The sequence below is a fragment of the Dermacentor silvarum genome, chromosome 9, assembly GCF_013339745.2.
Source record: "Dermacentor silvarum isolate Dsil-2018 chromosome 9, BIME_Dsil_1.4, whole genome shotgun sequence".
Classification (NCBI taxonomy): domain Eukaryota; kingdom Metazoa; phylum Arthropoda; class Arachnida; order Ixodida; family Ixodidae; genus Dermacentor; species Dermacentor silvarum.
Window position 1 is genome coordinate 108,365,796 of NC_051162.1, and position 26,668 is coordinate 108,392,463.

Here is a 26,668-nt window from a genome sequence, read left to right on the forward strand (position 1 = left end):
TGGTATTTTGGTTGACGAGGAAAACAATTTCTCCGTTTCGATATGTTTAGATAGGAGCCGCCAAGCTAAAGCTACTTTTTAAGAGGAGAGAGAGAGAGAAGAAACTTTATTTAAATAAAGATTGTGCTTGGTAACTGCGGGTGGACCCCCTCTTCCAGGGCCCCACTGGCTATTGCGGCGCGCCGGGCCTGGTCGAGGGTCGCCAATTGGTTTCCCAAGTCCAGTTCGGAGGGTCGGGCCTCCCACGACCAATTGCCGAGTGTGTCGTTAAGTAGCGACGGGACGGCGTCTGCCGGACGCTGCGTGCATTAGTAAGTGATTTGTTCTAGTGTCGGGGTGGAGTCGCACCACGGACATCTGTAGCTGTGTTTGTCGGGAAATATTTTGTGGAGTCTATGTAAGGATGGGTAGGTGTTTGGGTAGGTCATCAGGTACCGCTGGGCTCGAACGCTTGTTCACCACAGGAACAGCACCGACCCGTTCAGTCTGGTCTGCACCTCAGATCTGGTCGGAACGCAGGTCCACCGCAGGACATCTGTCGCTGTGTTTGTCGGGAAACATTTCGTGGAGTCTATGCAAGTGTGGGCAGGTGTTTTTAAGAGGGAGCTTTAGCTCGGGGGCTCCGATCTAAGCGCATGGGAACGGTGAAATCATTTTTTTATCGCAAATACTGCACCAACTATGATAAGGTTTGTTGCAGTTGAACGAAAAAGGTATAATCTAGTGACTGTGCGAAAGGAATTGTTGATTTTGGCCGTCGATTTTTAATAAAAATTCCTGAAAGTTCACAAATTTTCAGAAAGTGAAATATACAACTTACTTACAACTCTTAAACTCAGAAATGAAAAATGATATCACAATTGTGTCATTTCCATCAAGAGTGTATCTAAACGGGTAAAATTAATGTTTTATACATAGCTGGTAAATGCAGCACCAACACTTGAGCAGGACTTTCACAAAACACGTTTAAACCCTGTAACAAATTCAGGTAAGCTATAAATTATTCTTCATAAAATTTGTCCGTTTTGGAAATTCCTAATGATTGCAGTTACACAGAACTGTGATATCTGCTCTTGGTGCAGGCTTACAAGATTTGTGAATTTCGTGCTTCTATATTTTTCATACTTACTGCATTTAGGCAATTCGGTAAAAATATTCAGGCCATAAATCGAAATTCCGCTTGCAGCAGTCACTAGAATTCAATTTTCTCTCTCAAATGAAATAAACTTCATCAAAATCTGGCAGATGGATTATCTTATCAACGCACTTTTGCAGTTTGCATGCATTTCAATACGCGGCATTGGAGTTGCACCCGAGCTAAAGCTTCCCCTTAAGCTCAAGGCTCACTGTACCCGCTTGCTGTTTCATTGCTTGCATAGAGCGCCGGAACAGGGATTTCAGGAGTGCGTTCGCACAGGAGGCATCAAGGCGTACAGCTTCAAGACCACGCAAACATGCTCTCCTTCCTTGCAAGTATTGAATGGTGGATTAGCACTTCTGAGTAGACAGGTCATCAAAATAAAAAAAAAACACATGGTAAACAAGTACTACACGCACTCGGAACTGATCACTAACGTTCCTGCATCTGTAGCCTCACGATCCAGTACCCGCTTCGGTGTGTGTGGGGGGGGGGTTATGAGCATTCGGTAGTCTTGAGTGACGAGAGCAAGTGTTACAACAGACACTGGTAGGTAAGGACACTGACTTTATTGAAACATTTCGTGCGCAACGCCGTCACCTTTACGGGCGTATAAGCAGGCGTCAATCTGGCATGTTTTTTTTTTATTTTCATTCTACTGCACCACCTTGTGACCATATCAGGAGAGATGGACTCGCTGACGCCGAGAGCAGGTCAAGCGGAACATTGTTTGTTAAAGCTCTGAGAGAACATTGTACGCCTCCCGCATCGTGCATAGACAGGACGTGCTGATTGTTCGTTCAATTCACTCAAACGAGCGATCAGAGAATCATTGTCCACGCTGAGCAGTCACGGCTCACTCGAGTTACATCCCACGACTGCTCCGTTGTCGATGACTTCGAAGCGCACGTCACTCTTCCCACCCTGTGAGTCAACGAGTGAATCATATTAGGCGCAGGTGATGAGTGATGCGCGTATAAAGTTGTATATTAAACATCGAGAAAATTGTACCATTAGAAATTGATCCGTTCGTCTTCGAGAGACTATGCTTTACAGTGACCTTTGTGCAAAGATTGAAGGAAATCAGTAAATTTTTATTACAGTATGAGTGCACACGGAAAGTGAATTGTGAAGGACATGCTTCACGAGGCAGTGAAGAACGGTCAGATTGTATACGTAATCAAATATCTCACCTATAACTAACCGTTAACGAATAGTTTCTTGGGATTCCAGAATTAAACGTGCTACTTAGGGAAGGCCGAGTGCTCAGACAATCGCTTAGCATGCATTGAAGTGGGTATTGGCATAGACCATGTCAATAAACATACGACGTTAGTGGGCAGTCATGTCAAAATGAAACAGAAGTTGAGCATTGTAAAATACTATTCATGGAGGCGCTTTCAGTATTTCAAACCAAGCTTCCGGCGCCAGAGCGACGGGGCTCGGCAGACGTGATTTCAGGCTAGAGACTGAAGGGTTTGTGTGCCATATAATCATATCGCAAGTAATGACACTTTTTCACTCGATTTTGTTAGGTGCCTCGCAATTAAACATAAGTACTTTATTCCGACACCATTCACGGTTACTCACCCTCCGCGGTGGCTCAGTCAGCTAAGGCGTTGCGCTGCTGAGCACGAGATCGCGGGATCGAATCCTGGCCGCGGCGGCCGCATTTAGATGGAGGCGAAATTCAAGAATGCCCGTGTGCTTGCGCTGTAGTGCACATTAAAGAACCCGAGGTGGTAAAAATTAATCCGGAGCCCTCCAGTACGGCGTGCCTCATATTCAGAACTGGTTTTGGCACGTAATATCTCAGAAGGAAGAATTTTCACTGTTACTCATTCTCACCCCGCACTATCCCAGCCGTATGTATTTGGAAACGTTCGGAATGAAGTTCTTTGAGGGATCCAATAGCAGGACCCTTCACCAGAAACATGGATCAAAATAGGCTTCGAAAGCTAAAGCCTGACCGTTAATGGGAAAGCATACCTTAGTGCAAAAACGAAAATATTACGTGCGAAAATAATCCAAAAACCATAAATATCGTTTAGACGCAGTCTGTAAGAAAACTTAGATCTAAGCGGAATATTTACACGCACATACGAGAAAAAGCAAAAGTGGGTGTATATGAATATCGAGGCAGCGACGATATTTACTCTACCATGGAAGTGCGGGAATACCTTTCTCCTGAGGCAAACTCCGCTACCATTTTCTGTTCTGCTCAGATTCGCTTGCACTCCTTTGCATTTTGAGGATTCAGTAGATGAGTTTGTAAAACGGAAACGATACCTCTGCAAAAGCTTACCTCCGTCGTTAAGTAGAACGCTTGGTAACCTGAAACCTGTATTTCCGCGTGGTACACATTGGGCTTGAAGTCACACGGTTTTGAGGGTGCGCCCTTGGGTCCTGGTTTCAGTAGCTCGCACAGGTGGTAATCCCTACAATGATAACAGGCAGGAGCTGCGATCAGCGAATTTCTCGCATGCTCAGACTTATTCAAAAGGAAAAGCATAATGAATGAAGGAAAAAGCCAATCGCCTTAAAGTGTATAGTAGTACCACAGGAACAAAATCTATTGACGCTGATAGAAAACTTGATACTCACGGTGTGAGAGGGCTCAATTCTTCGCCACGCGCAGTGACGCGAACTTTAGGGTCCACCAGGCGTCCTGTCACAATGACGTCGAAGGAAAGCAGTGCCTGTCCTCGGTCCATTTTGCTTTGGACTACGACATTTTGGATCCTGGCCGATGCGGACGCTGCATCGAACACGTTACGAATAAAAACACCGAAAAAAAAACAAGTTGCATGTTCCTGTACAACCACAAGAAAGTGCCGAGATCATCGACGTATGATAAGCTCATACACTCTCGAATTGGGGCATAAGGGTAAGAGTTGCCAACTTGTGGTCCAAAGACATTTACCAAAAAGAACATTCGCGATTAAGCTTTCACATGTACAACCATAAAATCACGCAGCTGCTACTTACGGCCCTCGCTTAACTCGTTTGAATAGGTTGAATAACGAAAAATACGTGCACCTAAACACACTCACTCGGCGTTCTACCGCCGTCAAAGTTATATGTGCACGCACACTGACAGCTGTTACAAAGCCTAGCAACATGGCATCGGTAGATACGTGTCAGTGCATTGAGAGGAAGCTGTACCTCAGGAGGGAGGGGGAAAATGAGTTGCAAATACAGGGAGGTTAGCGAGCATAAGTCCTACCCGTTGTGTACCTTGTGCTAGGGAAAGGAGAGCAGGGGTAAATATATAGATAAACATGCACAAAAATGCGATTCAACGTTCTGCAACTTTCTGAGTCGGTCACAGAAACTACAAATTCATGACAAGAAAAGTATTGGGATCTTCCTTCTGAATACATGAGATTGGAGGTGTCCTTTTTTTTCTGGAACCAGGGTGTGCCAATTCAGATGAGGTTGGCATGACAGTACAAAAAAAATGTACCTTAGATTACAGTAACTGTAAGAAGTGGGCTTTAAATTCGTGCCATAAATGTTGTAGAATAATTAAGGATAAGTTAAAAATACTCAAGTATCGCATTTGCCAACATATAACTCAGCCTTAAAATAAAGACTCTGACAATTTTGTAAACGCACTTATTACATATAAGTCTGGCGAAATGAATATATTATATACCAATCTGAAATGTAGCATTAATTTGTGACCAGAACTTTGGCAAAATTCTTGTAAACATAACTATTTCAGGGAAGGCGTGAATTGTGATATCTGATTTGTCCGCTTGTGATGCTCCAGCAGTCGCAATTCACAAATCTTTGATATCTGCTTTTGGTGCAATGTTAGGGATTTGCAGACTTCGTGTTTCTATTTGTTTTATACATACGAGCTTTTGGCAATTTGAGTAAGACATGCTGTCCTAAATTAAAATTTTGCTTCCTATATTAGACTTTATCTTGCTCTTTCAAATGCAACGCATTTCGTTTAAATAGGTCCATCAGCTTTCTCATAAAAGCATTTCGCCCTTGCAACATTTATGTTGAATATTAAATATTGATTGATAGATTTGCCATTAGATACCGTACGCATACCCGACGTCTAGTCTAGACAGGCTAAGCATTAGTAGCGCGGCACGCTCGTGCTTACTCTAGCTTACCTAAGTACCCTGTAACACACAGAATGATGTGAAATTGATCTGATCTATACTAAGCTAAACGAAATGCACGTACGATGCAAAGCTAAAGCTTCACAAGGCAATCACGACTTCTTTAGGCTTCAGCAGAACGCACCTTTCGCTTATGGAGCACGCCATACTAAATAAGCCAGAGGCAACGGGTATTGTGACACTTTCAAAGAATGGATGCGAACGTGACATTCGATATTGCTAAGCGCTGGGATTGTGGTACACTAAACTAAGCTAGCAGCAGCAAGTTTACTTGAACGCAAGCACGAGATGCGAACGACAAGCTAAGCTAGCACGACACTAAAAGCCCGACACCTACGGTGCAAGTTCACTCGAAGTTCGGAGGAGTTTCTAAACGTGATTACATCTCAGACTGATACTCACTTAAGCAGGGGTTAAGCGGATAGCGTCTCAGGGTCGGCTTGGCAAAGCCCAAGGAAAACAGTGCCGCGAGGCCCAAAGCTGCTATCGTCGACGTGTAGCAGCGGCGTTGAAGCGAAGTCTCGATGTGGGCCATGTGAACAGTGTGGCTGATAACACGCACCGAGCGAGATGGCAGCGAAATGGGTGCAGCCGCAACAGCTGCGCACTATTCGTGTTTATTTCTATTTTGCGCAACAGCATGAGAGAGTATGCGAGTGGCTTCGACTGTGCCCCGGTTACCTCGCGACAACACACATTGAGCGAGTGTACGCAGACGTGCTAATGTGGGGCCCGAATTCTCGAATCGCTCCAACGATCGCTGGAGTTGGCAAAAACATGTTGCCTTCCGCAGAATTCCCACTGAAAAGTTTCATTCGTCAGCAGTCGCAAAAAATTAAAAAAACACCCTTTCATTTTTACCAATTATCGTCGAGTTTCGTGCTGAAATACAGTCGAGTACGGAAAAAGTAAAAGCAAGCGTGTAATAGGACATCCGAAAAACCTGAATAAGAAAATCGTGCATGTCGAATCTGTTTTTCAACCATATGAATCCAAGAATATTGATGCGATTCGAAAGATAGCGGTAAACAGATTTATTTACAAACTGATTTGTAGTGCAATCATGAATGAGGGTTAAATGAGGGAGTAAAGAATAGATATCAAAATTCTTCTATATACTTAATTAAAAGACTTCCTCTGTATTGCATACTTTAATATATCATCCATATACTACGTATTTTTTCTTAATTTTGTAGTGATCGTTTTGTAATTTTCTGCGCTGATTGTCTAACAAGTGTATTTACTGCGTTTAATGTTTTATGCTGGCTATTGTGCCTGACGATTAGGCTGAAAATTGTAACTATCAGTTGTGACTTGTGCCATTTTCTGGGTCATTTGCCTATATTTATTGTTAACTAGACTTGCTTGTTTCAATAGCTATGTAAAGTAATCTAACCCCTGTTTGCCAACATAACACAGAAAATCAAAACAAGAAACACAGCAAAAATATGTATGCTTTCTTCCTGGAGAGGGGAGAGCTAGTCAAGACATGACGAGCTTTTTCTCCCTCTGTCTTACCCATCAGTGCACGGATGGAAATAAATGCTTTATATTAATATTCACTTTCTTTCATAAGTATGCTTCATATTCATTGTGTTTTTGTTTGTTTTACCTATATTCCCCTGTAGTTCTGTTTTTATGTGTTATATATGTGTGCGCCAGCACTCTGACCTTAGGGTTGTTTCTGGGCACGGTAAATTACCGTTTGGTTGATTTACTGGTTATTATTTGTTTATTGGTTTATTCCACACTGGCAGCAAGTTGACTTTTCTTCGAATTGTTTGTTCCTTCATTCAGAACGTGAATATTATTGCGCGAAGTTCAGCATTATTCATAAGTAAATGAAAGTTTCAACTAAACAAAAAAGACCAGTTTCTTTGCCCATAATAAGCATTCTTTGGTTTCAGGGTCTTTTTCCTTCATGTGGTTGTTGCTGAATATCGACCCCCTCGATTACTGTAATTCGTCTCGCTCTATGAAGTCGCTCATTATTACGTCCAGAGCTTATTAAAAAACTTCATTGCGACCTATGCCTTTATTAGTGAGATTACCATTGGTGGTCTACTGCACCCACTTTGACGCGCTGTTGCCATCTAGCCCGCGAAAAAAAAAGGAAATTACATACCCAACTGATAAAAATTTGGAGCACGCTTAAGCTTCGCATTGAAGAATGAAACGCGATAGAATTCAAAGATCCTTGAATGCTTGTTAGGCTTGCCGGGCAACTGCAGCTTGCTTTTTTCTCCACCTTCGCCTCTGCGCGCCGCTGCCGTTTTACGCTGCCGAGGAGGCGAGCGCCAACTGGATGGGATTTTTGCGAGTACCCTATCCTGGCGTGCCGCTGTTAGTATGGTAGGAATGCTAGAAAAGAGCTTTGTGTTTCAGTTTCCTCGTAACCGCATTATGTTTTGTCGTACATTCGAATTACAATCCGACGCTATCATGTCTGTAGGTTGTGGTTAAGTCGTGCTTTACGATTTTTCTGACGCATCTTACTTTGAGAAATTCAATTTTGTTCACTAACGCCTCAGCGCCACGCGGAGGGCCGGCGTGGTCGGGGTTGTTCGGGATGATTTTTTCAGGCACGGACGCTAGTGCGCCGACGCCGACGCTGCATTTTCTGCGACATGGGGTCCTTAACGCTTTCGCGTTAAAAGTGAGAACGCACCTGAAGAAGTTTTACGCCTGAAGAATACGCCAACGCAATCGCGCCGTAGTTCATTCGAAGTCAGACGAGCTGGACTCAAGCTCGGCAGTGCCAGCGGGACAAACTGTCGGCGTTTGTGGATGCCGCGTTTATTGAAGCTTTCTTTGTGGCGTCCAAAGCTGTACACGCTGCGGTCTGTGGTGGCGATGTGGCGCGTGGGTGCATTGTTGCGATCAACATCCTTAGTCTACTTCCCCCACTACAAATTGTAAATAAAGGTTGCTTTAGAAATATCACGTGGCCCTACACTTCTTGAATGGTAATCTCACTAGCGTCGACAGTCACTGTGAGATGGGTACTTCCGGAAGGTTTTAATGTCGATTGCAATGCGGGCGCTTTGTGCCAGCTGCCTATAATTTATACGTATCCACGCGTGAGTAACTATTCAGACAACGTCGACCACGTTTTTAAGCTTCCACAAAACACAGAAAAAACAGCGAATATACCTACTTGAACAAATATAAACCACACAATGTATTGCAAATTATAGCAGTCGGGAGTGAACACGCGCCCTTGGCGGTCCGGTTTGCATTGACACTATATAAATAGCTGGTCATATCGTTTTGAAGAGGCATTAACAAGCTGTTCGGAAATATTCACAAAATGACCTGGATGTGTTGATAGCGTCATGTTTATAATTCGTGTCAGTGTGCGCTGAATTACAATACACCTGAAACCTCTCCGAATAAAGAATTTCCTGCCTTAGTTCCTTCCAGTCTTTTGGAATACGTGACCTTGAGATAGTTGAATGTATAGAATAATACTTCACCCGTTTTACTCAGCTATACCATGTCTGAAGCTGAGCGATACCGCTTTACTCGCTCTTGAATCTTGCCACTTGTTCCTTTATTTTTGCCACTCATCCTTTTATCGAGCTTACAATCCAGTAGATTTTCCTAACCTTCCTGAAATGTCACTGAGACAAGATTTACTCCACTGATATTTTTAGACGATCTGTCGAATGTTTCAACGAATATACATTGGACATTGTTTAAGAATATCAAGATTGAGATAAGGAGGTCAGTTTCTCGGTTGTGCGTTATGGAAGACACTGCACTTCAGAAATCCCGCGACAATTGCCAGCGTTAACGTTCTTATTAAGTTGCTTCAGAGCGCAAAAGACACACACACACACACACACACACACACACGCACGCACACACACACGCACACACACACACACACACACACACACACACACCACTTATTCTTGGTAGCCTTCGCGTACCGACACTTTGTTATATTTTGCATGTGCCGCATTTTCTGTCATTTGCTCCACGTCAAAATCCTGGAGTACAGCCTCCCGCATTTTTAGCTATATCGCGCTAGAACAAATATGGTCGTACGTCGTCCTGAAGGGAACATCGCATTAGACGTCTCTTGCACAGGAGAGTGCTTAGTGTACTTGAGAGTACTTTTGCCGGTCGCGCTGATTATCGCTGCTTAAAGGCGCTAAAATGACGCGTGATGGACGCTCGCGCGATATAGCTAAAAAGTCGGGAGGCTCTACATTCACGAGGGTTGCAATGTGGGCTTGTTGGTAACACATCTTGCAGGGTTTACGGTAGCGCGAATAAAAGAAAGGACAAAAGAAGAAACACAGGGAAACACACAGCGCTAAATTCCAACAATGTTTATTATCGAAGACCAGTTCGTACTAAAACACAAAGCTATCACGAGTCACAGTCACGCGAACACTTAAACCTGTAATACCGATGTAATACTTTCCGCACGATATGGGTATGCGATATATAATCGAAGTCTTGCACATCGTGCGGAAAGTATTACATCGGGCAGACGGGCAGATGCATTAATGATAGCTTCCGAGAACACAAAAAGAAAGTCGACAAAGTTGCATCAGATGGGTTGCTCTCCCTTCATTGTAAGCAACATCATTACTCCCCTCTCTATGAGTCAACAACCATTACTGGTAGAAGTAAGTGCAAATTTACTAGACTTATAGTAGAAGCTGAACAGATTGATGCCTTTGGAGAATCCTGTATGAATAAACCGTCATTGGCTCTCTCTGATAAAGAATTGAAAATTTTGCGCATGCCTTAGCATATCACTGTATAAAAATTTTCTCGCTTTGAATGTCTAAGTGTTCACGTGGCTGTGAATCATAATGGCTTGGTTTATAAGTGCGAACTGGTCTTCGATAATAAACATTGTTGGAAGTTAGCGCCCTGTTTGCCCCTGTGGGTCGTCTTTTGTCCTGTCTTTTAATCGCGCTACCGTAAACCCTCGAAGCTGTACATTCATTTCAGAGACCCAAAAAAGCCTGTTGAATGCCGTTTATTTGGTTGTAGTTTAGACTAAATGTTCTGTCTGTTCCATTATTGTATTTTGCCACATCACTGCTGTAACACACGGGTGCTGGCCATTAGATGGTTGGCGGAAGATGATCTTCAAAGCCGAGGATACCTTGTTGCGAGAAGGAACTACATACCTTGATTACTCGTAACTTTGGCGTGCAGTGTCACTATAGGTGCGAATGTTCTGGAAACCGCGAGTATCCGGTTCGTGATTTATAGACGCAGCTGCGAAACGTCGCTCAGCGCGCCGGCGCCTATTTTGCAGCTTTCGACAGTGATTACTCCATAGGGTGCCGTCGTAGCCCGCGCATATCATTGCTTCATAAGCCTGTCGTAGGTGTGGCCTCACTTGCAGCTGCTATAACTGAGGACAGCTTCGTAGCTTCACGAACGGTGCTATAGGCAGTTTGGCCCTAGTTTCTCGCTCGTCCAAGTTTTCTCGATGACACTCAGTGAACAAAGCGGAGGACGAGAGAAAGCAGGAGACAATAAAATGTCGAGGTAGAGCCCCGTCAACACGAGTGCACCCTGCGCACGCCGCTTCCTCGTTTCAGACACAGAAGACTGAGCAATTTTACGCGACAGTGCCGCCTATTGTTATCAACGTCATACCGCAATATCACAATACTGTGACGGTCCCGCTATTCATCCGCACACTCGGCGCAAGCCGCTTGCCACACCTTTCTGGGGTAGTCAAGGGCGTGTCTCCTCTGTCGGAAATTATCTGTCTATCCACCGTCGAATGTCAACAGCGCAGCTGTAGGGTATTCTCGCGCCAATCATTTCCTTTCTTTAGAATACGTTAATACGAGGTAACATTTTTACAGCGCCTCTCTCAGGCGCCCGTTTCTGCGTTGAGCGTCGCCGTGCCTCGGTGGCGTAACCGAGCGAACGACTACAGCGAAAGATGAAAGAGCGAAGGCGGAGCGCAGCGGCAGATGAAATACGGCGAGATCGAATAGAGGGTGAGGAGGAAATTGGAGGCGGAGGGTGCCGCTGAAGCATGAGGAGGAAAACGGAGGAAGCCAACTTGAAGTTCCCCCAGGTGGCGCTCACGTCCGCGCATCCGTTGCAGCTGCGGCACTGGCCGTGCGGGGGAAAAAGAACCAGAAAGCTGGCCTTGGCGCATTGCGTTCGCCGCAAGCGCTTCCCGGTAAAAATTACGATTGCACAAGCTGCATTTGCCCGGAAGCGGCAACTGTGTGGCCGGTCTATATGTACCACCGCGCGTCGTGGCTCGGTCAGTCGGTGTGGGGATTGGTGCGATACCTCGATATATCGCGAAATGAAAACACGCATACAGCTGCGCTCAAATTTCGCATTAGGGAGTATCGTAATTGTCAGTGAAATTTTTTCCATAACTCACTTGCACAGGTAGCGCACTAGGTGGAACAATCAACAAATGAAAGAGTCCTCGGGCATTTGAACCACGCGACTCTTCCTTTTTCGGCAAGCCATCTCATAACGTCCAAGCGATGATAAACCAACAGTGAATCTAGATAAGCCAATGAAACTGGAGGCTTGCCAAGAGTTGAATTTTATGTCTTAATATCATTAGCTCATTCATTTGAGGGTGTCGCCAGAGCTCGCGGAGATCCCTAACGTTGCCAAACTCGGGCCTTCCCGCATAGCACCCCGGGTTACTCTTGCCAGCCCTGTTTTTGCATTCGTATAACAATGCAGGACCGGTATATAACAGGAATTTTTTTCGCTGGGTAATTATAGTGTTTCTTTTCATATACCGTTCATGGTCGGCCGGTGCAGGTTATAACGTAGGCGTAGTTGCACTCGGACGACTGACGAATACCGAAAATGAATAGCCTTAAAATATGAGTATTATCTTATCCTGGGCAAGAGCTTATTCTTACATGAAGTACACACCATTTATGCTGCATTCTTGCTGCATTCATGTGAGAATGCTTCGCTGGTCATACACCTTCACAGAGTAGAATGGCTCATGATTTTTACCTGATTATTGATACGAAAGATTTCTCGCAGTGTTTACTTGCAAGGATTAACATCAGTCGAAAATTTTAATATGCGTAACTAAACAAAGTCGCTGCATTAGACGTGTTTTTGACAAATGTTTTCTTTCGTGCTTTTGCGCAAACAGCGCGAGAAGAGAGCCACTCTGCCGAAGAAAATTCAGCGGTTTGCACTGTACTTAATAAGAAAATACAGACTTCATCGAGGCTCCAGTGAAGATGACAGAACCAGAGTAAGTGCTAACCCAGACGTTCTATTGCAAGACAAATTATATGACTATTCTATGGCAATTCGCCAGCTAAATTAACCCTCACAGACAGAAAGGTGGACCTATGCAGATTCAACCTAAGAGAACATAAGCCTTACAGTGCACAACCTTGCTTCAACCTGGGTCTAACATGTGCCCCAGTTGCAGTGCTGCTTGAGAAGTGTGTTGTAATGCGTTAATGCATGGTGATGAGGAAAGTGGCCTGATATACGTAGGTGAGTCATGGATCTTGCATGGCTGACGCAGACAACAAATCTTGATACTGTTGCTGAGTGGGTACCCGCAGGCTCATTTATTCTTCGACAAAGACGGTAAAAGACACGCAGTCAGCCATTACCCCGCCGTTTTCGATGTTGAATGTGACCACGACGTTGCCATCCTGAATAGATAAAAAGAAAGACAATGAGATTGCAACATGTCAATGTGACCGTAGTCACATGGTCAATTAACGCGGTAAGATCTCTGATATGTAACGCTCACGCACGCACTCATACACACGTGTGTGTGTGTGTGTGTGTGTATGTGCCTGCGAATGAGATAAAAAGGGAATGAAAGCTAAAATACAATGCAGGAAACGTCAGGCGCAAGGAGACCAGATATGTTCATGTTTAACGGAGCTGTATATTTAGAGATGAGCGTTAATTTTGAAATAATATGCATCAATTTATAAAAGGGAAACGAAATGAAAGTCAAGTACAGCGCCACAAGTGATGCAACAAAAAATTATAGACGTAACACTAATCCACACCGTTGTCTTTCTATCTCATAAAGTAAAAACGGGGGAAGCCGATGGCCTAGTTGAGATTAAGAGATATAAATGTGATTGGGCAGGCCATGTAACACGTTGGACCGATAACGGATGGTCTGTTAAAGGTTACAAAATGAGTGCCAAGCGAAGGGCACCGCAGTCGGGGACAGCAGAGAAGTAGATGGGTTGGATTGGCCGACATAATATGAGGTTAGCGGGAGCAATCCTTGAATAACTGGAGATTGATGGGAAAGGTGTTAGTCCAGCAGTGGACATGAAATAGGCGGATGGTGAAATGAAATTGGCAAAAAAAACACATTTGCTCAAAACAGTTTTGCAGCTTACCCCTATGAACTCCTCAGAACTACTGATGTCGAGCAGACGAACAGAAGCGTGAGCGGTGTAGGCGCCCGGTTGAATGGGACATTTGTTGTGCCACTCCCTGTTAAGTTGAAGTTCGTCGATTTTCGTCCCGTTGCATAGCTTCAGTTCGCTGTAGATTGGCGGCGTAAAAGAAGAGATCAACAGGTGTGCTTACCTATACAATCACGTTTCTAGTGAGATTGCAGCAAGTCGTTTCTAGGTTTTCATGATCCTTCTGGTAAATTTTAAAGAAATCGTGCACAGAAGGAATGCACCGCTTGTATTCTGTGAAGCAGCGACTCGTTTCATTTTCACTTTCTGTTTAATATTCATGCAAGGTAGAATTTGTTAGATGCACATAATGCACATGGGTCCCGAAATCAAAGACTGTAACGGCACCGTTTAACAAAGAAAGAAAGCAAATACAGAAGCAGCTAACTAAACAAAAAAATAAAGATAAAAAACGATGAATGCAAACAAATGCAGTCAATATTACGCGTGGCCAGTGCATGTAAAAGCTGATACGAAACAGAACACAACACTGTGAATAATATTCAACCGAAATTTCCTACTTTGAAGTAGCGAAACAGCACATTATACAGACAGGAAATAATGTTCGAGTTGATAAATAAATGAATACGATGATTAGGATGAGGTGGATTTAAGCACACATGGAAGCACATTCTACAGTTCCTGTGCAGTAAAGTTGGCCTCTCGTTCTAGAAAGCTGAGAAAGTGAAAAAAGCATAGTCCATGGTACTTACAAGTTATAACGTTTTGAAACTTAACCCAAAAAATTCCGTAATTGTTTTTTTTAGTTTAGGACCATGCCGGAGGCTACGACATATGTCGACATTGCCTGCATTAGTCGACCGCCAAACAAAAGTGGAACGCCTGTTTCGGCAGCGATACGCGTGCAGGCGTGCTGAGAAAGTCGCAGAACGTCCACTCATGGATCCTTTGGTTGTCGACCTCACGCTACGCTTTATTGCCCTCGTGGCTTTTCAATATGTTTGTATTGATGTTCTAACCAACGTACCTGTTCTTCTTTCCGGTGACACCTGCCTAACACTGTCTAAAGAGGACGACGTACGGAAGGACGGGTGAAACTGGAGCGTTGAAATGTTCATGAAAATTACGGCCTTAGAAAACAGCGACTCTGCAGGCAGCTGAGTTGGATAAAATTTGAACGCAGCCACCCTGGACACGACGCACAGAGGCAACCATAACAAGCTAGGTTGTACACTGCTGACGTCTGGTGGATTTCCTCAACACCTTATGAACTATAATGTGGCCTCAGAGATTCAGCTGCGTGCCCTGTTTCCGCGCGACGCCTGATGTCGCAGGCCGTGGCTCTAGTTGGTAGCGTCCTTCACTGGCGGCAGCACCGTACCGGCGTTTGTGCAGGAGAGCATAGTTTCTTCGTAAAATTAAGCGGGGATGTGCTTGTTCGCATACAGTTAGTAACGTGTTCGTGTTAGAAATCACATCCCATCGCATTTGATTTGACAGGCACAAATGTACGCATATTTGTGGCCAATTACTTGGAAACATCTCTGCAACTCTATGCAGTTAACTGTATTTCACAGTCATTCAATATTTATTTCAAAAGAACGAAGATAAAGAGTGATTTGAATTGAACTCGTTTCTTCTCACTTCGTGGCACAGCGCCGGCGGCACCTGCCGTGAGTCAGCATTCTCTCACTGGTTCGCCGCCGTACCTGTCCTACGACGATATGTTTTTATGAAGAATGCACAATGCGCATATATTCTCTGCGCGGCGTAACTGCGGAGTCACTCCGTGGAATCACCAGATTGCAGATTCGGAAGATTAGTTCGCTCCTGTTCTTTCTTTCTTCATTACTTATTTTAAACGGTAGACTTGAGCGCAGAACAAGATTGCGCAAGAAATTGAACCTGGAATGCAGCACTTGTTTATTCACAAAAACCTCCACGCGGGGAGTGATAGTGTTTCGATAGAAAGAAATTTAAAATTTCCGTCACTGCTCAACCATGTCAAATTAATGAGAGTTTCGTATACTTGTTGGTTATGAGATTTTTTACTTCCACTTTTTAACGCCATGCTCGGCACGCCAAATAGTGTCGGCTCAACGACCGCTAGCGACATCGTCAAAACACTACCTGGAATGCCAGTGCAGCGCGAGCATGACGAAGGTACGAGAAAAGCACGTGAACACAGACACAGTGCCATGTCTGTGTGTTCATGTGCTGTGTCTGTGTGGTCACCGTGTTCTTCTCATGTCATTTACTTGCTAGAGCTACGTTGGCGGGCGGCAAGATGTTATACAAACAAGCCCGCATCGAATCGAATACACACGTCTCGAATACACACAAGTTACAAAGCTTTCTTACCACTGAGATATGTAATCGGGGCACCAAAGTTCTGTCCCATTGGGCCGTGCGAAGGACACGTAAAGGACAGGGTCAGAGTCGAGTTGTTCCGTGATGTAGAAGGCTGCGTCGATATTCATCTTCTCGCCAAGTTTCGCGTTCGTGAGGGTGATGTTCGTGATGTGTATGGTCGGATCATGTTCACCTGCAAAATAATCAATCCGGGCTCGCTGTTAAGTGTTGGCCAAACACGCGCCAGTGCGGCCAGATATTGTGTTGATGCGAAAGTGCACATCAGCCTAGACAGAAGAGTCCCCTGCAACGTTAAACCTATCAAGTGCCTACTCCTGCCAACCAAAACGGTTTGTTTCTGCCACAAATTATTTTGAGCAGAATACGTAGACTCAATAGACGTTTTGCTGTTACCGGAAGGCCGCATATGATGCACAGACTCTGTGCTCTACAGCGGCCGTAAAAACATCATTTTCAAGGCGACTTCTCCTTCACTTATTAACAACAGCTACAGCTATCGCTTGGCGCGAGGCGCGCCTGCATTGACTATGTATGCTATCGCAGAACTTTGTGTAATCAGATTCTATACATTACGCGAATAGTGTTGTACCTTTGCCAGGTCATGTATAAATAAACAGCGCGCCTGACCCTCACATCAGATTTCGACGATCCACCCACGTGGTGGTCACTGTCGTTTTGCCCGAGTGTAGGTTGTTTTTGTGGGTACAAATTCGCCCATTAAACAGCTCGTTTTGTGACTCGCCATTGTGCCACAATCTAATTAATCACCGTCATGACAAAGTGACAGTTAAGCAGCAGCTTCGCGATATAATTCGCAGGCATGGCGCCCGCTGCCAATGTTCGGCCACATAAGCAAAGCCTCACTCAGACTATACCACAATATATGCATTTTGTTCAGGGCTCACTCAACCTCAATAAAATCAGAATCAGTGGGACTTTGTCAGACTCAAACTCAACAGCAAACTATTACCACATCGACGCAATCGGACGTAGACTCACTGAAAGAACTCGGGTAGGTTCAGTGAAGCTCACGGACTTTTTCTCACTAAGGCTCACTAAGATTCATGGTATCACCAACTCACTCGTGCTCAAGGAATCGTGGGCCCGATTTCGCTCGTGGATACACACTCAGACAGATTCACTGATGTTCATGTGTACTCTTCCTCGCATACAGTCTTGTGTACTTAGGAAAATTATACTTGATTGAGGCTTATTTAAACTCACTCCGACTTACACTCACGCACATTTCGGCCCATTCTAACTCTCCACGGTCAGACTTGACAGGATCACGCACTTTGACTCGCCCCTCATACTTATAGTAGCGGGTGGCTCAGTCCAGTGAGTAGACTCATAAGTTCACACATCAGCTTTGTCCACTTTGGGTGTGTCATATAGGTGACCTTTACAAAATTGTGATATCACTTTGTATTGCAAATCAGGAGTTGTAAGCCGAATGCTTATAGCTTCCTAGATTGGTCGATTTCAAACAATTTTCGTTAAAACGTTTACGGCCCAAGAAAAAATCGCTTGCTACAGAGCGTGGATATTATTATTTTTTTCGTTTAATTACCACGTATCTCATGAAATACGGTGCAGTGAATGCCGAGAAAAACAATACTCAATCAATACTCATGCATTTAGGTTGGCGATCCCGAGGTGAAACTTCCCAATGTAAAACTGTGGGCTTCACCCGAAAGGGAAAGAGGTTGAAAGAGATAGTGAATATCATCTTCCTGATGTTCAGAGTGCCGTGCATACTATAAGAGCTTTCGACGGTGTCAAGGAACGTCTATTTTCTTGCGGCACGCTGTATTCGGCACACTTACGACAAAGGTTGTACGTGGAACAAAGCTTTGTGCAGAAACCATGGACGATGATTGTCATTGTAAAGGAGTAGCCTGAACGAACGAACGTGCAATCGCATTAAAGATTGGTTGTCGAACACTCAACTAGCACATCTAAACGTTCAGGGACATAAGTGCTCATGCACAATATCACGGGTGTATCAAAGAGCTGTATAGTAAGTGTTCGCAGGCGAACGCACCCTTCCACTGGGGGGTACGAGAGCATGCGACCTTTCCACCTACTCCTTATCACCTCCTTGACCTTAACGCAAGTCCGACCAGTGACCATGGACCACGGACCGCTGACTAACCACGAAAATGAGTGAAAGGGGCAATGAAACCTATTCACTTTAAAAAGTGGGACACACTAAAGTAAGAAGTCTAGGTTTTGCTTTTTAAGAGTTCCAATCAGGTTAATCTGTTAAACCTATGCAACCTAGCAGAGCACGTCAAGTCGCCCAGTGCACACTCGAAATGCCTAATTAATTTAGCTAGAGGACCGCATTACGCCGGAAAGAAAGGTTGAGAAAGTAAGCTGAAGAAGAAGTTGAACACTAACAAGAATTTGTGAAATTGATGAGGAATTTCTAAACATTTGACCGCGATGGTGACGGTAGAGTCGCGAAAGTGGTGCTGAATGCCATGAGGCTCTGCACACGGCACATACGTTATTATCCCTAGCAAATTGCTTTGTTTCTTGCGGTCCTCGTCAGGGGTCTCGCCTCTCACGAATGTTCACAAAAATAGGAGAGTTTTGTCGTTGTTACGGCAAGTTGTAAAGATTCAAGAAAAGATGACCGTCTAAGTGACGGCTGGTTTGAAGAGTGAAGGTTTAGAAATCGGGTTGTCGCAAGTCCTGTACTACAGTTGCTCTTCTTTTTCTCCGGTCATTTTGCGTTATGTTCTAGCATTGCCCGTTTAGTTAGTATAGAATCTAATGGGCGTAGGCCTGCGTTGTACATGATCAATCAATCAAAATGAGCTTTATTTATACAATTCAAAGAATGCGCACAAAATAGTTGGACTAATAGCCTATGTGGCTAGCACCTGGTTCAGTACAGAAATAACATATATAGGTCAACCGCGCACATATTTTCTCAGTGAATAATAACATTGCTTGCATGTACAAGTACTATTTTTAGGGCGTGTTATTACGTTTGTCTACACAAGAAGCGTTTACAAGCAAGGTCAAAGTTTCTGGTTACTTTTATTTTCACTGGCACAGTGTTCCATGTTATAGCGCCAAAAAACTCCCATAATCGTTCACCGTATATACATATTGCTGCAATAACGAAGGTTTAAGGTAAAGTTAGTTGCTTGTCTGGTGTATGCACGTGGAAAGTTAAATATGGTGTGGGGTAAGGGGAAGTTGGTGTTTAGTATTTTATCAACTAAACATGTGATCTTACAATTTATTAAAGCGGTGAAAGAAAGGATACGAAGGTCAATAAACAGAATGCTACTAGGGTGATGAACAGAAGAAAATGTTATTATTCTTAGGGCGCGCTTTTGCAAGTGCAGTATAGGTGTTAAGTAAGCTTTATATGTTAGGCCCCATATTTCACAACAATAACCCAGGTGGGTATGAAATAAATAAAAATACATGCAACGAAGCAAAGCACGAGGAAAATATTGCCGGGCACGGGCCAGGGTGTGACAGCTTGTAACATTAACCGAGCTTAGTTAGTGGTAGATTTTTATGGCGCAAGGGCAACTGTGGCCAAAGAGCGCCAAACACAAGGTTGATGGTCGACTCAGGTTAGTAAGCAGTAAAAGAGAAGGATAAGAAACAGTGGTGTATAGGGCCTAAAATAATTGTGTAATGATTACATTTAATGATTATGGGCAAAGCGTATGACATTTACAAGGTCACGCAGCCTCAGCAAGTCCTTGTCAGGGCAAGGAGTGCAGAGCGCCTGACATGTGAGATGAAAAATCTCAGCCATTTCCTCGGGAATGAGACAAGGCTGAGTTCAATGGTAATATGAAATTGCACGTAGGAAGCCTACACTCGCTAAAAACTTAAAACTTTTTCGTGAAAACATTTGGTAGTCGCCGAGAAAGAAGGACGGGTGCGGAGGTATCTGATTTCTGTATAGTTCTGGGAAGTGACGTCTCCTTTCTGGTTCTAGTCTCTTGCACATGATTAGAACATGAATGACGGACAGTCGATCACCACATTTTGGACAGTGCGGAGCTGGAGAATCTGTTTAACAGATGTGAATGTGTTGCATGTGTGTGTCCTATTCTAAGCCTGCATAGTGCAACCTCTTTGTATCTGTCGCGTTTCTCGGTAGCATATCTTCCTATTATGGGTTTTATTGTGTGCAGTTTGTTTTCAATTGCTGCATCCCATTCTTCTTGCCATTGCCTACGGATTCTGTTTCTAATGAGTGGCCTAAGGTCCTCATAGGGTACATTATCTATGTCAATAGAATTACGGAGAGCAGCTGACTGCGCAAGTCTGTCAGCTACCTCATTGCCATCTATGTTGCAGTGCCCCGGTACCCAGCATAGTGTGATTTTAAGTTTGGATTTGTGAGCCGACATGAGACATTTTAGAAGGAAATTAGTCACTGGATTTTTATGCTTTTTACCGGATGACAACGCAGTCACCGCACTGAGGGAGTCTGTATATATGATGGAGGCTGGTTGTTTCTTCTGTAGGATGTGCTTTACGGCCAGGAGGATGCCACAGCATTCTGCAGTAAATATGCTTGTATTTTCGTTCATTGTTTTCGATTCGGAGAATTGAGGGCCATGTGCGGCACATGCGACAGCTGAGGATTTAGAGGCATCAGTGTAATACTCGGCACACCTGTATTTTGCCTGCAAGTACATAAAGTGATAATTTATTGCGAGCGGATGCCCATGTTTGCCCACCTCAATAAATGACATATCACAGTTAACGGCGTGTATTTCCCATGGCGCAATGGCGTCTTTATGGGACACCACCTGGAGGTTGGAGACCGGTATGTGCAGGCTTTCAATGTGTGACGCGACTCTAATGGGATATGGTGGCGTTGCTGATGGTCGCCTCAAGAACAACTGGGTGTTGGTTGTGTCCCGCAAGAGTTCACCTGATGGATGCTCTGCATGAGAGAGCACCTTAGTGGCATACACTAAGCTTGTGCACTGCCTTCGCCGTTCCAGTGACCATCTGTTAGCCTCAACATACAGGCTGGCTATTGGGCTAGTTCTGAAAGCACCAGTGGCCAGACGGAGCCCAAGGTGGTACAGTGGGTCAAGTATCTTTAGCGCAGACTTTGACGCTGATTCGTACACTACCGAGCCATAGTAAATACGTGACAGGACAACGCTATTAGATGGTTCAGTAGACAGTCACGGTCTGTACCCCATGACTGATGGGAAAGGATCTTTAGTAAGTTCATTGCTTTCAAGCATTTCAATCGCAAAACATTAACCGAGCTAATGAAGGAAATATGGAATACTTTGCAACTGAAAGTTTAATATAGCGGCATGGTTGTTAAAAAGTGTGACTGACGTTCAATTTTTGATCTTATATTGCTGGTGCAGTAGAACTGAGTAAGCAGTTCTTTTCTTGCCTATTCATGCTTTCTATAGCATATTTACTGCTTTGCACTGTTTGTTCTATGACACAGTTCTGATATGCATTTCTGAAACAAAGGGAAGAGGTCACGGAGATACGGGAATGTGAATAGTTTAAAATGGAACAATCAGCTAAGGGACGCCTGACCGTGACATTACTTCATGGTAATGGTTTGGTAGATTAATGTATAATATGTGATTATAATTACTGCCACTTATACTCTGGTACAAATGAAAGGGTAAAATATGTGCCCACAAATGCATTTCATATACCCTAGGTGCGTTTATCCCCAAAAAGGTTTGATGCACGCAGACGCAAATTTTCTTTGAATGAAAAGAAAAAAAGTTTCAGGCAGTAGCCTGCGTAATCTTAGACCGGCACCCTCCCAAGCTACTGGGGAGGTTAATCACGGAGGTTAATAATGGGACGTGACATTCCCCACACTCATCAAAATGCGCCAGCATGACTTTCTGAACGTATGGTCTTTAAAGCTATACATTGATACTACTTCGGACCTAACGTTTAAGTATAATTGTGCGTGTCAATAATCCAAAGTCATTAGTTATATCCTCACCGGGACAAAGGGTCAGAGAAGGCATCTGAAGAGAGCAGGCCGCCACGTGAAGTAAGGCGGCAATGCTGAGGAGCCCAATGGAAATCATATCCGCCGAGTAAAAGACTGACTTAGTGACACAGCAGACGGATGCGCCTTTCTTTTATAGAGCAGTGGACCGGATTTATAAGGCAACGAGCCAACTTCTATGCGGTTATAGCTGCTTCCTTACCACGAACAATTCGCCCTAATACCATAAAAAAAAATAAGAGAGTCACATTGAATCATGGCGACAGGAACGCCGGCTGAGGCCCACGTGCACAGAGAGAAAGGTTGAACTTAGTGTGGATGAACTGCGAATGGCCCACAGTGAACTCAGGATACGCTCAACAAAGCAGCTGATATTTTTTTTTCATTCGCAGTATATTTCATGCAGCTGCCGGGAGTAGTGATTCGCCTGGTCAAAGTCTTTTGCAGATCATAGTTTTTTTTAGTAGCAACAGACGCAGGCTACGGTTAGCTTAAGCTGCAGTTTCATCGATCGCCCACGTGTCGTTCAACGGAGAACTCTTCTTCCTGTTGACTGCCTAGATTTGTAGAAAAGTGATAGCTTTCATTTACGCAGAATACTCATACGTCGGAAGGTACAATTTGTATTTTTCTGCATTGAGTTTGATACCGTGGCTGTGGCATTTATTTTGACTACCGTTAAGAATTCAAGGAGGCATTAGAATTTTACGCCCATAACTGCGCATATTGCTACCATTTAGGCCGCACCACTTTGGGCGCTCGATGGCTTAATAGAGGTCACCAAGGTTTATAATTCCTCATTAAAACTGAGGCAGCTAAATAAATATGTAAGAACGCCTCCCATGTGCGAAAATAGTTCAGTGTCTTGTATGAAGAGGACGAGGGGAGTGATGGCACCGTTCTTGCGTTATTGCTCACAATCATTTGAGTAATCACTTGCAAAAAGCATTCTTGGGCTTTCATTAGCATCTTACTAAGCTTTGATTGAAGGAAACTAAGTTTAAGGAGATGCCAAACTTATTGTTGTTCTTTCAAAACAACTGTACGAACTACCCGATTTGTAAGCTAAATTTAAAAGAAAACGGTACACCAGCCAGGCTTACTTGGAATGCTTTCGATCTTCGTTCAGTGCTGTTTCCTTTCTATTATGATGGCGACACTATTTTTCATGTCGATGTCTACTTATGGGGACCGGAATAAATTTCTCAGCGCTGTTAAAATATAGTGGCGGGCTCCAATTGCGGGCTCCTTCCACGGCGTCCTGCACTGCTGCTAGTATGAATGGGTGTGAACAATTTTTGGGTCTGCAAAGCTACTCGCTGACATAATCTAAGATCGGGACACCACTTCTCAACTGGTGCGTAATAGGTTCTCACAAGAATGCTAGAAGGAAAATCATTGATAGCATACCCGAGTAACGCAAGCAGGCTAGGTGACGATTTCTCCCCGCCCTGTGTCAAAGGGGATGCCAATAGCTAATCATAATCATCATAATCATAATCAGTGATACCCAAGGGAAAAGATGTGCTGATTTGATGATGAGTGTTGGAGTTTATTGGCGCAAGGGCCAGATGTGGCCAAAGAGCGCCAAGGCGATGATAATGGCTTGTCAGTGGTATGAATAGTGAATTATAAGGTGTGAATAAAACACATGTGGCATGGCTGTAAAGGGGCCTAAAAATAGACACTGTGAAGTGTGTAAAATCTATAGGTGATAAGATTATGGCAATGACTAATGAAGTGTGCTATGGGCACGAGATATGCATTGTAAAAGAATGATGGTATTCTAAAATATGTCAGAGGCGAAAGTTTTCAAAAAGCACTACTGCCTTAAAAGAGCCCTTCAAGTGCAAGCGCCTGGAGACATGCGCTATACTGAACTTCTATCACAGCGGCATCCTCTAGAGAGAGGATGCGCTACGAAATTATTGGACTAGTAAGATGCAGGACCACATCGTTCAAGAAGCCTAGGACAGCTTTATTGTTAAAAAGCGGCTCTTCACCAAAAAAAACATAGCAGCATGGAGAGGAACACAATAGCGGTATGCTAGAGGAAAAACTTTCTTTCTCTCTCTTTCGGCTTCCCGACACTCCAGCAGGACGTGGAGGACGGTCAGCCTCTCACCACATCTATCACAGGTTGGTGGTTCATCGCCAGTCAGCAAAAAACTGTGGGTGCCAAATGTAAGTAGGACATCAGTTCGTCGTGTTCTCGTTACGGGGGGCCACAAACCTAACTGTGGTTTAATCAAGTGAAGTTTATTATTTGTTTCAGCGTCCCACAAGCGTTGCCAGTGGCTTCGCAGTTTCTTGCGCAAGAAATGTTTCAAGTCTGTTGCAGGAACAGCTACTGTATGATTGGTAGCGTGCGATGTAGGTGATGTGGCCATTTGGTCTGCTCGCACATTACCCTCAATGCCTCTATGGCCCGGCACCCAGCCTATAATGACATGCTGGTTTGATATATATGCTCTGCATAGAGTGGTAGGAGCTCAATGAGTACAGGATTTTTGTGTCTGCAGAGTGACATCAGTGCTTTCACAACGCTGAGGGAGTCTGTAAATATAACTGCTTTTTTGAAGTTTTGTTTTCCTTATATGATTCACAGCCGACAATAGTGCATAGGCCTCTGCCGTAAATATACTTGTTTCCGGATGGAGTACACCGGATTCCGAGAAGGATGGGCCGACGGCTGCATAAGACACCCCGGCATGTGACCTAGAGGCGTCTCTGTAAAATTCTGTGCACGAGTACTTGGACTGAAGCTCTAGGAAATGCATTTTAATGTGTGCCTCTGGAGCGTGTTTCGTGACCTCTACAAACGATGTGTCACACTCTATGATCTGCCACTGCCACGGCGGTAACAGTTTCGCTGGAGCCGTAGGACGATGTTCAAGCACTGGAACACCCATTTGCTCACTAAGATTCCTTGCACGTAAAGAGAACGGTTTCAAGGTTCTGTTACTTACGTTGCGATACGCTACTGCTTATCAAGCTCGCAAAGTGAACGTGCAGACTATATATCGTAATGAATTTTCCACAATAGCGTATTATTATTATTATTATTTGATTTCTACACATATAGCGCAAGGACACGAAGGAAATAGGGAGGGAGCAAGCTGACAACTGCCAGGGAGCGGGCACAACGCCTGCCTACTGTTTCAGGAGGAGGGAATAGAGGAAATGAAAATATGAGGAAAGGGGAAACATTCAACACTTCGACTAAGAATAAACACCGTCGTCAATTTGTTTTCTAAACGTTAATGCACGATAAGCATCACTTAAACAGTTATCTCTCTTTTTTTCTGATGTATCATTTTTCTCCTGCGCAGAAATGAATAAACCTTCCATGTGTTACAGACTTTGTATCCTTACTGCACCTGTATGAACCCACACTCTAAAATGTAATTACATAGTGCACTTCAGCAGATTGAATTTCTTTTGTTTATGCTGGTCGTAACACATTGCAGTATTCTAAGAAACTGCTTCACCATAAATATAATTTGTTTGCTTCTCTCTCTTTGTCCCTCCTTTAAAACACATGCAGCAATGTGGAAAGCAGGCAAACACCTTGCTTTTACAATAGTAGATAATAACGCATTAAATAAAGGCAAATTAAGAACGTGCAGTGAAGTCAGCTGGTTGCATCCCTTCCTGCGAATGATAGCACCCTTTCAAGTGCTGATGACTCTTTTCATGCACAGCTAATCAAGTGGGCAGACATATCACAAGGCATAGGTCGTGACCAGCGAGAAGCAAAGTTGATCATCATGCGTTACACGCATCACTTCATAAACTGATATAATCGCATCCTGTCCTTACTGAATCTATTATTAAAGTATAATTCAATGGGCAAGATATGCGCAGACATTATGGCATTTGTGTATCTCAATCTTCTTTTTGTTAGATTCTGAGATGCAGGTATTTACTGATTTATTCCGTGGTGTGATTTAATGGCATGTTTGTGCAGACTCGCCAAAAGTCTGCTGAACATAGCTCACGGGGACTCAGATTCAGCCGATCTTGCTGCCGCTCATATTCACAAATATTCGAGTCAGTCGAGCTTGGTCCGACTCACATTAACCAAAATTCTGCGCAGCCGAGCTTGCTCTGACTCATATTCATCAAAAGTCTGCTCAGCCGAGCTTGCTTCAACTCATATTCACCAAAATTCTGCTAGCCGAGATGGCTCTGGCTCATATTCATAAAAATTCTATGCAGCCAAGCTTGCTCTGCCTCAATGAATGAATGAATGAATGAATGAATGAATGAATGAATGAATGAATGAATGAATGAATGTGTGTTGTTTAGTGGTGCAAGGGCCAGGTACGGCCAAAGAGCACCATACCAGTGTTAGTCAGTTCGCAGTGGAGTGATGAATGCTGAGAAGGAGATGTGGCGTGGCTGTAAGGGGCCTAAAAATAGCCGCTGTAAAGTACGTAAAGTCTACATGTAATAAGTTTATGGTAATGACTAATGTCGTGTACTGTGAACATGAAAATGCACTGCGAAAGAATGATACAATATACAAAACATGTCAGATGGAAAAAATGGGCTAGAAGCACTACTGCGTAACCAGAGCCTTGAAACACAAGTGCCTGGAGGCATGTGCTATATT

The 26,668-nt window shown here is 44.0% G+C and overlaps 1 protein-coding gene across 1 annotated transcript; it reads right to left on the minus strand.

Annotated features, from left to right (window-relative positions):
• Positions 1–1,745: 1,745 nt before the first annotated feature.
• On the minus strand, positions 1,746–5,899 carry LOC119464091 (uncharacterized). The gene is made up of 4 exons (XM_037724923.2): positions 5,683–5,899; positions 3,743–3,896; positions 3,444–3,576; positions 1,746–2,062 (listed from the first exon to the last, which is right to left on the minus strand). The coding sequence occupies exons 1-4, from the start codon at positions 5,813–5,815 to the stop codon at positions 1,988–1,990; spliced, it is 495 nt and encodes a 164-aa protein (XP_037580851.1). The 5' UTR covers positions 5,816–5,899; the 3' UTR covers positions 1,746–1,987.
• Positions 5,900–26,668: the final 20,769 nt, after the last annotated feature.